The sequence below is a fragment of the Indicator indicator genome, chromosome 21, assembly GCF_027791375.1.
Source record: "Indicator indicator isolate 239-I01 chromosome 21, UM_Iind_1.1, whole genome shotgun sequence".
NCBI lineage: Eukaryota > Metazoa > Chordata > Aves > Piciformes > Indicatoridae > Indicator > Indicator indicator.
In genome coordinates, this window is record NC_072030.1 from 7,988,361 (window position 1) to 8,002,406 (window position 14,046).

At 37.7% G+C, this 14,046-nt stretch overlaps 1 protein-coding gene across 1 annotated transcript in view; it reads left to right on the forward strand.

The window, feature by feature from the left end:
- SYT9 (synaptotagmin 9) overlaps positions 1–10,783 on the forward strand; it is a 58,072-nt gene extending 47,289 nt beyond the window's left edge. Inside the window, exons 4-7 of the mRNA XM_054390535.1 lie at positions 8,035–8,155; positions 9,194–9,365; positions 9,982–10,111; positions 10,676–10,783. Coding sequence (XP_054246510.1) covers positions 8,035–8,155; positions 9,194–9,365; positions 9,982–10,111; positions 10,676–10,783 — 531 coding nt within the window. The remainder of the gene's footprint in view (positions 1–8,034; positions 8,156–9,193; positions 9,366–9,981; positions 10,112–10,675) is intronic.
- Positions 10,784–14,046: the final 3,263 nt, after the last annotated feature.

The following is a 14,046-nucleotide window of genomic DNA, read 5'->3' on the forward strand; positions in this document are numbered from 1 at the left end:
CAGGTCCACAGGGCCTGTGGCCAGGCAGGTCAGATCTGTGAGTAGATGGATACCAGTATCCAATGGTGTCACTGGTGCAGGGAGCAACGGCCCCATTCTGCACTGAAATTGGAACCTCATCCATAGGCAGGGTGAAGGGAAGTCCTGAAGGATAGTCAGGGCCAGTAAGGCTTGTTAATGCCCTTGTGCCTTGACGTGCTGATTGCAGGAACAGATAATTCAGTGGGATTAGAATATAGAGTATCTTCTGATTTTTTAGTGAAGCTCTAAGTTCAGCTATTGTAACTCAAGCTAGAGTGAAAGGTCAATCCATTAATTTGCATACAGACTTAGTCTAAATTGACATTTTTATTTTATCACAGTAGGAAAAAAATATTAATAAGCCAGACATTTTGGATTAAAATGTTTTGATCAGTCAACATATTTCTAAAACCAGCTTCCTCCCTTGCAATTTTTCTTGGATATATTTGAGATTTTTGTTATTGGTGGGATAATGACATAATTAAACATTACTTTCCACATATGTCAAAATGGAAGCAAGAGGTAACTGGCAAATAATTAATGGTAGAAATACTTTTATGTATTAGGATGAATTTGCTGCTTCATTTTCTTCAAGCTCACGTTCACCTAGAGATAGTGAAAACTTAAGATGTAATTCATCCTTCCCTTCTTACAACAAGCTAGCATTTAGCCTTGAAACATGAGGGTTCATTTTTTCAGCTCTTTCCATCGGCATGATGCTCATCAAGAGTTTTCTTTTCAGTCAGCAAGGCTGACCCACCCAGATTAGCTTCTGTGGTCAAATACTGTGCCCTACAATGCCATTAACTTCTGGATTTCTTTATTTTTTTCAATCTCAGTATTTAGAAAAAAAAAAAAAAAAAAGTCTGATCCAAATCAATTACAGCCTGCTGAAAAATTGTTAACTTTGACATGACAATGCTGATGGACATTCATGAAAACTTTAGTCCTCACTTTGGGAAATTACTGCCCATTTTCCCTGATTTCACTGTTAGATTGTGAAACTGCCCTCTGCCTCCCATTTTTGCCATCTTTGCTGAACATCAAAACTCTTTTAAGTTTCCCAGCTGAAGCTCTCCCTTGCATTTCCTTTTGAGAAAACAGTTGCCCTGCAAACATCTATTCCTCTATAGAACAATTTATATTTCATTGCTGTTCTCAAGCATGTCAACATTTCTAAAGTACCATTGTCTTCTTTGCAGAGGGAAAGGTTTTAGTCAGCTCCGTGCTAAAGTAGTCTCTTTTAAAGCCTTAGCATTGTGAAATCAAACCCACCCTCAAGAGGCTTCTCTTTCAAAAGACTTTTGAAGCACAGTAGCAAAGGCAGTAACCTGTAGACACTGACAAGGTGTGCTACACTGAAGTGAGATATACTGGATGAAAGGGAAGAGCAAATCTGTCCATCTTGCTTATAAACTCATGTCTTACAGTTTATCACACTTTCATTTTCAAATATTAGATTGGGAAGGTGCTATCATTTTCTCTAATTCTCCAAGTGTTCTCTACCCTACATACACCCCCTGGTGCCTCCCAGTAACAATTAAATTGTTTTATAAAAGGCAATCTATGAGGCTTGGAAAAGAAGTCAGGACAGCCCTTTTTGTATTATTAAATCTTAAATCTATAGTGAACTTTGTAGCTTTTAGAAAGCACCAACTCATAGAATTGCAAAAAGCAGTAACAATTCAAAACAAGATAGTTTTCAGAGATACAGTTTAACTTGCAAAAAGAAACTTAGAAGTTTCATTAACTTCTTTCTCTGACCAGCAATGCCATCTAGCAAGCCTTCAGAAACAACTCTGCACTTTCTTTCCTCCTCTTATTAACTGGTGAAGAAGTTAAAAATTACTTATATTAACTTTATACAGAAGTTTAATTTTCAGAGTGTCTCATTTCTGCTTTTCCTGTGAAACCAGTTTCTGATGCTGACACACACACACAAACAGGACAAGCACTCCAGCTTTTCTAATCATCTCTCTACTAATTTTCATTAGCTCAATTCAGACTACCTCTCCAGTTCATCATTTTTGTTTGGAACAAACGAAGATGATATCTCTGTCTCAACAGCTACAGGATATTCACTCTTAGGCCCAGATTCAGCAGAGCACTTTAGTTGTTGGGAATTGAAGATCTATGTAAAGGATTTGAAGCCAGTAAAATCTACAAGACTTAAGCATTTAAGTTTAAAAACAAGTAGTATGAAATTTATCTTTACTGAATGGAGGCTTTTGTAAAGTAAGTATCTTATTACAGAATAATTTATCAATAAAGTCTTGAAGGACTCAGTAAGAACAAATATATTCTGTAAATGCACTTAGATAACTAAGGACACTGTGCAGCTAACCAATTGGAAAGGCAACTTCAGTTAATCACTGCCATCCTATTTATAGGATATAAATTATGACAGTGGAGATGTTGGGCTTTAGAGATAAATGCATTGGCTGCTGATAGGAAATGGCCTCAGCCCTTGAATTGCTAAGGACATTGTGGCAAGAGAAAGTTACCTATATGTTCTTCTCCAAGACAGTATCTGGGTTTGTTCTGAAATATACAATTCTAGCCACCCACCTGCTAAGATACTTGACTTACTGCCACAGCAAAAGATTGTGTCTGGAGAATCCTCTTATGTGGACTGCAGTGATCTGCCTTAAAGCAAAGCAGTCATGACACAAGGGTGATGGAAATGGGAGAGTAAAAAAAAGAAACAGACCATATCAAAAGATCTTCAGGCTCTGAAGTGGAGTCAGAGGATATTGCATCTGCTGGATGCTTTACTTTTGGTAATTTTTTTATATAGGAGTTGCCAAGATGCTGGGCAAAACTATGAGTAGGTTAAAACAAGAATATAAACTCCCTAAACTGATAATCATAACAACTTTCCACAACCCAGTCTTCAGGAAGGATTCCCACTTCTTTCAGTCTCTACAAAGTATAGCACAAAATTATATTCAGAATTGATCTATCAGGTGACTGTAAGGTGCCCCAGAATACCTCAGGGAAAAAGTAATAGAAACTCTGTTGTGGTATCATCTTTGCTTTACTAATGTAAACCCTAATGAAGAAAAATCAAGCTACATACTTAATTCAACAGCTAAGCTGAAGTTGAACTTAGCTATCAAAGGATTTTTTAAACTTTCTTTTTTTTTAACTAGACACCTATGAAACACCTGTTGGCTGGCTGGTGTGTTTCCTTTCTTCCCTGTAAGGGTTTTTTACTTAGATTCTTTACCAGTTATATCTTCTCTATTCCTCTTAAAATGTATAATGAGGAAGCAGCTGTACTCTTCTAGTCAGCTGCAAATTCAATTGGAATCAAACATTTCTAAAGAGTTTTTCTCAAAATACATTTCTCGCAGATAGAACTCAAAATAATTCTATGATTAAATAATAAAAAATGTACAGCAAATGTGAGGAATTCATTGTGTTGTATACTTTAGATTTACTATCATTCCAACACAGATTAGAGTCTCAAATTTGTTTAGTATAATATTTGTGTCCTGGACATGTACTTGAACTGAATCAATATCTTATGCTTACTCAAATCTGAATCCAAACTTCTCAACACAGATGAACAATGTAATAAATGTGTGTCCCAGAAAGCAGGTAACACTTCTCAAAAGTATTTTTTGTTTATTTAGACATAACACATAAACCTAGTATACTTAAATTATTGTCATCTTAGCAAAGTCAACTTCTTCTAAAATAAACCCTTGCAAAATTCAAAACCTCACATTATCAAATATTAGAATGATTTACAGTAAAATATGCCTTGTATATTTATTACAGAAGTTTATTACAGAAATATAATTCAATTATTTCCAGGAAATATTATGAAATAACTAGAAAGATTTTTATTTTTATTTTATTTAAAATAAAATGAATACTCCTCAGCTGGGGGTGGGGGGACGGAGAAGAGAGGGAATTAAATACTGATAAACAATCCTTTTTGTGCTTCAGAAGCTCAAATGATATCATCTCATTTCATGAAACGTCTGCTATTTTTCTGCTTACAGGTGACCTTTCAGAGACATGTATAACTGCTAAAGGAGGTACTATGCAAAATTACTGTTGACAGAGCTCTACTGCTCTGACATAGGAATAAGAACGTATAAAATCACCAGTGCCTTGGAAACCCTTTTCAACAGTTAGCAACTTTAAAAGAAGTAAGGAAGGCCATCACTGCCTGCAAGTGTTCCCATTAAGTTAGGTTGATGAGATGCATAGCAATGCATGTGAGCACTTCACAATCCATAATTAGCATTATTTTTGTAACATACTAGAAAAGTAATAAAAGTAGTGCCTTTTTTTTTTTTTTATAAATGAGGAACAGAGGAACCTGGTATAATTGAGACATATGCTTTAATTATAGTGGCACAGGCACTGCGTGATAGCAGGCCTATCACAGCTTGTCTGCTCCCAAAAATACAAAACACAAGTTTCAGAAGAAATAGGTACAGAACGTATGATTGCCTAATTCAGGGACAGCAGATCTTCTCCTAGACCAGAGGAAAAAGCAGCAGTTGTAACCTACTATTTCCTTCCATCCCTTGCTGCCTGTTTTGTGTGATTTTACGTGCCAGTTCTCTGCACCCAAAGATATTTGTAAGAAGGGAGAGAAATCTGATCCCAAATGCCATCTCTATTTGTCAGAAACCCCCTAACTACCAGCTAACTTGCAGGGTTTCACTGGGAAGGTTTGATCCAGCCTGAGCTTAAGAAATCAAACATGAATCAATTTAAGGGCCCATTGTTGCAGCTCTCTTCAAGATGACACATCTCCCTGTTTAACATGCTGAGTTATACTGACCTAAGCACCAGCATGGAGCTGCAGATACAGTGCTAGGGAGTGATTTATCCTGCAGGATAATGAAATTAATAATTTTTAATTCTATAAATCCTATGCGACTATAGAAAAATAAGGTATTACATTACTATTAGAATTCAGCATTTTAAAAGATATGTTCATTTTGTGTTAATTTTACTAGAGGGAAACCAGAAATGTTTTCTGGGAAAAGCAAGAACTCTAAACCTTTAGGTAGAAGCCACTGAAAATTATTCAAATAATGTAATTTCTGTGATATACCACAGTATTTCCACCAGAAATGGAACAAGGAGGAAGCCCAGAATTAGGGCTGTCCTGGTTGCACTGTCACATGCACAGTATGGTATTGCTACCACACTTAGACACAAATTTGGAATGTACAAAATGCATTACTTGATAACCTACAATATTATTAAATCTTTTCCTAGGCAGGAATTTCAGAATGTCTCTGGCAGTGCAATATTTATATCACCACATTTTGTCAAGCATACATAGTAACACATTAAGTATGCATTTCAAACAGAAGCATAATCCTTGCAGAAGATCCTACCCTCTGCGCTTAATTCTGTTCTTAAAGCTGTTTCTTTAACACCTTTATTGGCAATCCATGGCTTAAGCCATGTGGGTCAGTGATTTTAAACTAGTGAAGATGTGCATTAATCCTCTCTGTGCTGTGTTCCATAGACTTTGGTTCTGTTAAGAAAAAGAATTTATAGTCAGGGTCTGTGTTTGATGGATATAATGGTCATGCCTGTGACACCACTGATACCTAGTCCAAGGATGTTGCTTGCTCCACTGCAGTTACCCAGACATGAACACAAAGATGCAAACTCTGTGGCACAGTCATGGTTTGTGGTACTCTTTGAAAACCATTCCCTCATTAAGTTGGACCTTGAACTCCCAATGGCAAAATTTACAATGTTTGGAAGAATTTAAAATATTGCTTTTTTGATTATAGAAAATAGGGGTAAGCAGGCAGAATAGCCAGGGCACTGGGAAAAGCTCACTCTGTTAGAAGATCCATCTTCACAAAACGAAAAAAACCCTCACTTACAAATAACCAGTATTACAGTTACTTGTAAAGGGTGCTGTAATTGATGATTACCTACAAATTAAACTAAAAGCAGGAAAAGACAGAGCTTCTTTTTAAGACTGAGAGAAGGATTTGCATGCCAAAAAGTATGTCTCTTTCCTTCTGCTACCTGCTAGCTTTCCTTTGACAACATTCCAGACTGCTGTGGTCGGATGACTTACTAGCATTGGTTTATGAACAGCCTGAATCACAGTTACCTGTGATCCATTGCCACAACACCTACAACTTCTAGAGCTGGAAATGACTGAAAATCATGTGCTCTATTTCCAGCTTAACAATGCTTTTTCCTGGATAATGCCCAGTGCAATTTCAGGAAAAGCATTAACACAGTATCACTGTCATGGCAGCATTTGCTAAAGAATACAGACTTGCAGATTGCATGAGGTTGGAAGGGACTCTCAAAGGTCATCTTTTCCAAACCCCTTGCAGTCAGCAGGGACAATACATCATTGTATAGGTGAGGATTAGTTTTCAAATGTAAGGCAAAGATTGCAGATAAGTACATTACAGCATAAATCCTAACACTGCATTCAACACATGATCTGTTCTTTCCTAACAAGTTCAGTTATGCAGAGAGTTAACATGTTTTCTTGGAATTTGTATCTAAACCAATGGTACAGTAATTCTTACTTACTTAGGAGCTTCTTGCTAAGAACTGATGAAAGATTTTTAAATGTTCATTCAATATGTTCAAGTCTGGTAGTAAAACAAACGTTTACAGTACTCACATAATCAATTGTCTAGTCGCCATGTGGAGCACTGGAATTGAATACAGAATGACTTGGCTGTGGTTGATGATATTAAACAACAGCAAGATACACAGTTAAAGCAACAGGTAACTGACAGCCTTCTTTGTGGTCAGGGAAAACCTGAAGTGATTCAACAGTGCTATCTTCTCCTGAAAGTTTGTGACCCGTTCATGAAATATAACATTTGAAACAACATCTGCCAGTGCCAAATCCCCCAAATTGCCAAAAGGTGTTTTCACTCAATACTTCTTGTAATGGCTATGGAATTCTGCTGTCCTCAGAGCTGCAGCACAAGAGAGAAATCTACAGCTAAGTACCTCAACACCTCAGAGCTGAGGAAGTACACTGATGAAGTTGTTCTTCCTCACAATGGGGAGGATAAGGGAAATCTTTACTTCTTGTTCTGCAGGTTTTAGGTATCAAGCTCCAGATGACCTTACATGAGCTGAGAACTAAAGCAAAAGATGCCTCTCTTGAGCAAGGCATTGGATCAAGTGACTTCTAGAAATCCCCTCCAAGACAACATTCATACAATCCTTTATTCACTATGTTTCTTACAAAAGACCTGCCTTTTTTTTTTTTTTCTTGCTTGTTTATTTTTGGGTTGGTTGTTGTTTGGTTTTTTTTTTTTTTGTTTGGTTTGGGTTTTTTTTTTTTTTTTTTGGTGGTGGGTTTGGGTTTTTTTAATAAAAGGGCAGATGATTTGTAACTATAAAGAGTTTGCTCATTTTATACTACTTTTCTGAAACCTTTTCTGATGCCACTGACACAGGAAAGGGTTGTGAATCATTCTATCAAATGAAACAGGTGGACAAGCTTATTTAAGGGAGCTTGCCTGCACAAGGCACAGGAAGTAATGTCCTTACTCTACTTCTGGTGGAAACTGCCCCACTACCATAGTAACTTCACACCTCTCCCTCTCACACCTGAGTTTATGCAAGCTGGAGATCTGGATACGACTTTGTCCTGTGCAACCAGGAGGTTTTTTGTGAACCTCTCTAAGGGTATCTTTCTGTGCATCAGGAGGAAAGGCACAGAGATCTCACCAAACTTAAAAGAGAAAGAAGGTACTCTATGAACTACCTCATCACTTACACGTGTTTCATCTCTGAGTGGTAGAAACTATAACCATGTTTACATAGAGAATTTTGGCGTCTAGCAACAAATGTAGCAACTTGAACCTTTTCTGCAGAAAGATACCTAGTTTTTCAATGATGTGTCAGAACGAGGATTCAGCTTTTGCTTGCATAACTATAGATCCCCAAAGGTATGTTTTTATTTTTAGCTCCTGATATGGGTAAGGAAAGGTGTTATTACTGCTTCACATTATCTCTCTTTCCTTGGAACAGGATAACGTGGATCTTGGTGACCTGATGTTTTCACTTTGCTACCTTCCAACAGCTGGTAGACTAACAATTACAATAATAAAGGCAAGAAATTTAAAGGCAATGGATATCACAGGAGCATCAGGTAGGAGTTAATTTAATGCTCAATTTCTGTCCCATTTGCTTCCTGAGACACAGAATTCACCACTTTTAATCCCAAAATTATTTTTGAGAAGAGAGTTCTTATACTGCAGGCTCTTGACTTACTGGAGTTTCTTAGAAATAAATAATATATTTTGATTTGCTCAGTTGCAATCAGCAGTTTAAAATAATTTGTTCTTTAAAAACTGTGAGATTATTATTTCTAAAGCTGCTGTGATTTAGAACAGCACAAGTTGGTCAAAATGTGTTCAATGCACTGGGAATTTGTTTGTACAGCAGACTGTTAGAGCTATGGCACAGAGGCAGGCTGACCCTCTCTGACAATCTCCAAAAGCCACTGAGCCAATTCTGCTGTTGCTGGTGTATGGACAAAACAGTGGTCATTGCAGACTCCTTTCAGCAACCCTTTCAAAATTTGATGATGAAAATGGTAAACTATTTTAAGTAAGAATTTACAGATGGCTTTTAAATACTAGCAGGGAGTTGCAGACCTCACAGAAAGGAGCTGCACAGAAATAGCTTTTTTACTACATTCAGGATTTAAAAAATAATTATAAATCTCTTGAGAGAAGTAGAAGCCACTAACTGTTACACTTTGAATTATATATAACCATACATCAGTAAATCCCACTGTGCAAAATATTATCATCTTCTGACTGCCCTACAAATCTGTACAAGTAATTAGACTGTTATAAATAGGCTATACACAGGCTGTTGTATAAAACAGTTAGGTATAATGTGCTTCAGTGGACATTTTAATGTCCTTTGAGAAGTCAGTACACAACAAGGAGCTTCTTGAACCTAAATTCTTCATTATAAGCAGTCAACCAGGTAAAGCTTTCAAAGCTCCAATACCTCCCAGCATTCCATGGTAATACAGAAGCTCAAATTCCAGTCAGGTCCATCTGACTAGTTCTGCAAGCAGGTATGGGCATACAAGAAAACTGCTCCCTTCACTTTCCATTTATCTTCGCTTAAATACAACAAAAGAAAACCAACACTGTTCTTATGATTCACACAGATCCCTATGTGAAGGTTTCTTTAATGTGTGAAGGAAGGCGACTAAAGAAAAGAAAGACTTCCACCAAGAGGAATACCCTTAATCCTGTTTACAATGAAGCCATAGTCTTTGACGTCCCTCCAGAAAACATTGACCAAATTAACTTGTCGATAGCTGTTATGGATTATGACCGGTGAGATACCTGTAGCTGTAAAATAACATTGTCTATTGGCTTATCAAATCTTGCACAGTAGATTTGCATCCAGAAACAAAGTTAATCCTTTTTTTTCCCAGTAAATGGGAAACTAACGTTATGTTGAGTTTGGTAGAAGACTAAAATTTCTTGTGTTGTCAGGCAGAATTTCCTTTCTAAATTTTAAAATACAGATTTGCATCCATAAGCTGTATATATGTTTACCAGAACTGAACCATAACCAGACAGTCCATGCACTGATGTTCTGTTTGTGCACAATTATGCTCACCCCTTAGACACCTGCCTCCATTTCTAAAATTGTGTCTTGGAGTTTACTTGTATCTGCAACCTAATTACAGAACACGGGCAAAGAATATTGTGCAATCTTCATGCAAAAATAAGAAATGCAGAGAGACACACAGTGTGTGCTATAGTCGGGGAATTGTTAAATTACTCTGATTAGTGGGAAATGCATAGAGTATTTCAGAGTTCATTGTATTTCCCAGGCAACAATTAATTCTACAAATCTGTGATTAATGTTTCTAATGAAATATGTAAATAGCATGGTTCTAAAGATAAAATGTTAAGAAAAAATTATTATGGAACATTTTCACAGTGTAGGTCACAATGAGGTCATTGGAGTATGTCAAGTAGGCAACGATGCAGAAAGTCTAGGTCGTGACCACTGGAACGAAATGCTGTCATACCCTCGGAAACCTATTGCTCACTGGCATCCTCTTGCAGAGGTAAGACTTTTACTTCTTGCTTCCTTGTCATCATAATTATGAATATCCCTCCATATGGTGTCAAAAGTTGGGCTAAATTTTATGAACAAAACCAAGATCCACATGCATGCACTAAATCCTAGAAGAGGGCTCAGAAAGTCAAATATGACACGTACATTACGTCTGCTCCTGTTAATTTTAGGCAGACAGAAAGTAATTAATGCCTTTAATATACACCTGAAAATACCAAACATTATACACTGGAGTAGAGGTTTGGGTTTGTTTTTTGAGTAAGATCTTGGGCAACTTTCACTTAAGAAATTTACCTTGTTTACAGAACAGCCAAGACCTATTTTTTTTTATATACAATAACGTCATCTGACTTCTCTTGTAACAATATATCATCTGTGCCACTAGTACATCTCAAGAGATGCCTAACTGCACTCAAAAAAACCCAAAAAAAAACCCAAAAAAGCTTAGGTGTCTCTGGAAATCTGAAGCTCTGATAAGGAGTGACACAATCAGAAAAGCTGTTCAAGGTTCCTATGTTTTTTGTTTTGTTTTGGTTTGGTTTTTTGTCTTTAGGGCCCTATTCAGCAGAAATGTTATGCAGGTCTTCTGTGCTTGGATGGCTGCCGAAGAGGCTTCCTCACCCTTTTAACCTATTCAGCAGAAATTTGGCATTCCTGTTGAACTCTTTCTTAGCCATATCCTCAGGGGCTATTCCACAGAGTCCAATGGGGTAAAGATGTCCTTTTAATCCCTCTGTTTAAACCTCTCCCCAACACAGAGAGTATTAATCCTGATTCATGAGACACAAAAATTCATCAAAGATCTAACTAAATTGCTTTGTAAGAGTTACCACAAATTACTTCTACTGTTGCTATCACTGGCTGGTCAGGCAGCAATCCCAGTCCAAAGGAACTGCTATGTTTATTAACAGCCACAATGTCACCTCTAATGATGACGGACTGGAAAGGCTACAGTGTTCATGTTAAGCCACAAATGAGGCCATAAGCACAAATATACAGAAACAGGAAGTTCTCACTCTCTTTGAGTGTATTCTATGCATCAGTATGCAGCCATGTTACTAGAAAGCAACTGAGGACTTTACCTGCTTGGTTGTAAGCACTAACCCTAGGCATTTCCAAAAATAATTGTTGAACAATAGGAAGATGCTACAAAATGGCAAAAATACAATAGCCTTGCCCTGTGACCATAAGTAGTTACATGTACTGGTGCCTGGGGACCACAGTAGCACAGTTTCAGCAGAGGGATGTTTGAGTGCTCGCAAGCTCTGTGGCAGGGGGCATGCAATGTGCACTGCTCTGAAAATCAGAACATGCCTGCTGCCAACATGCAAGTATGCTGTCAAAGAACATCCAGCAAAAGTGAGTGAGCTCTGCCCTCTGCCACTTTTGTGCCCTCAATGACAAGCTAGCTATTGGCTGAAATGCCACACGTGAAATGCTTACCTGGGCATTTGGAAGCTGGGTTTAGAAAATACATCGCCAACCTCTCAGTTGTTGCCAAGCACTGATAGGAGTGGCTTGACAAGCACGTGAGTAGTGTAATGGTTACTATTTCCCAGAATGAGAAGTGTTTTTTAGCAGAAGTTGTCTGCATCTGTATATCCAACCTGTCTTCCCTCTTTGATAAATTTTGTTGCAGCCAGATCCCACAATTAGGTTTTGACAGCTCTTCCCTTTTTACAGGCATCCTGTTCTTTTCATACATGCCTGGCTAACTTCTTTAGATTTCATTACTGTGGATTTATTTTCATGTCACTGAGCTAAACAGAAACATATTTTTTTCCTTCCCAGGAATCAAGTGGGGGAGGGTGTCCAGCGCATCCAGGCTGTGCAGAGAAATACATACACAGCATATCATTTTGGCTCCTGAATCAGGATTAGAAGCAGCGAGAGCTTCTGGAACCTCTGTGGCCACAGCCATAGGACCTTCCTTGACTATTTGCTGAATAGGACCCTCAGTCGTCTACTGTGTGAAGAGCTATTGGTTTCAAGTAGCTTCATGTTATCCACTTGTAGCATTAATTCTCCAGCTGATATTATTGGTACTGATAGATTATCTATATGATTGTAAGCATTACCCAAATTCAAGTCAGAATTTCTGTTTGTTAGAAGTAACCCAGGTTTTACAAGCAACATGATAGCAATGAAACTAAAAAATATGGGAGGCAGCAAAAAATATTTTTCTTGTATTTGCAAAAAAGGTGCAGTATTGTAATCAGGTAGCTTTCTAAATTTTTTTTTTTTCACGAATGACTGTCATTAGATATTTAATTTTTAACAAGTTGTATCCTCAGTCTCAGTTGGTGTCTGCTTTCACCTCACATGAAAGCAAATTATTATCCTTCAAATCTAAAAAACTGGGTGAGACCAAGATACATATGACATTTGTAATGACAGTATGTTCTTTTAGAAAGAAGATAACCATCTGTATAACATGGAACCTCTTAGTCCTCAACATTTGTAGATGATTTTCCAGTAAATGTTTCTTAGTTATGTCTGTAACCCTGTAAGAAGTTGGAAGCATACCACAGGCAGCTATGCTCTATCATATACACAAGCACACAGGTGTGGGCATGTGCACACAAGCACTATGTCATGCTGCTTCAAATATATACTGCCTGTGAAGACTTTATTAATTGTAGTAGAAGTAAAATGGCTGTTTTACATGATGGTACATTGTAAACGCTGACAAATTCTGGCCATTAAAAACATTAATTTTAAAAAAATAAAGCATTTCACATGATGAAATCTGTATCCCAGAAAAAGAGCCACTGGGATACATTTTTGACATTTATTTAGCCATGCATGGAGTTATCTCTTCCTTTAAAATTACAGAATTACAAAATCAACCAATATCACCAAGTCCAGCCAGTCACCCAACCCTAAGTAATCAACTTGACCATGGCACTAAGTACCTCATCCAGTCTTTTCTTAACCACTTCCCTGGGCAGCCCATTCCAATGCACAATCTCTCTTTCTGTGAAGAACTTCTTTGTAAGATCAAGCCTAAACTTCCCCCTGCGCAGCTTGAGACTGTGTCCTCTTTTTCTGTTGCTGGTTGCCAGGGAGAAGAGACCAACCCCCACCTGGCTACAACCTCCTTTCAGGTAGTTGTAGACAGCAATGAGGTCTCCCCTGCGCCTCCTCTTCTCCAGGCTGAACAACCCCAGCGCCCTCAGTTGCTCCTTGTAGGGCTTGTGCTCCAGACCTCTCATCAGCTTTATTGCCCTTCTCTGGACACGTTCAAGCATGATTGTGCTGTATAACAAGTACCATAGTTCCAAAATAGAAAAGAAAATCCCTTAGAAATGCATCTCAGAAAGATTTTAATCCCATTTCACTCATTAAAAATGTACTATTAATCTATTACTTTCAGTTCTCCATAATAATCCACCATTTCAGATGTTGTTTCATTAAAAAGCAGTGAGTGTCAATGGGAAAGCCTTCCAAGCTACTAATACTGAGGCAAAGTACAATGGGCAGTTGTGTGATATTCCCATGCCAAAATACTCACAGCACTGCCCTTCTGCAGCTGAGTGCTCAAATATTTCTTTATCTGTTTCAACTTAAATCACAAGACATTAAAAGCATTTCTGTTCTCTTGTGTTTCATTTTCCCCTGTAAATAATCCTGACACTGAACAAACACACATTCATCTCAATTTGGGGAAGCAGGGACTACCAGAACAGAAAGCAAACATGTAGTGCTCAAACTGTTCCTGCCAGCCAATGCACACTTCAGCTTTCTGTGCCACTGGATCCATAAAACACCAAAGCAGTACATATGAGAAACTTGCTATATAGAAGTCAAATTTAAGTACCAGTCATGAAACTGATAGGCCAATCCAAAGTCAGAAAACAGCGAAAGGCAATGCAAAAGAATGAAAAATTGGAGGTCTTTTAATCCCCTCTTCTTGGCTTCAGG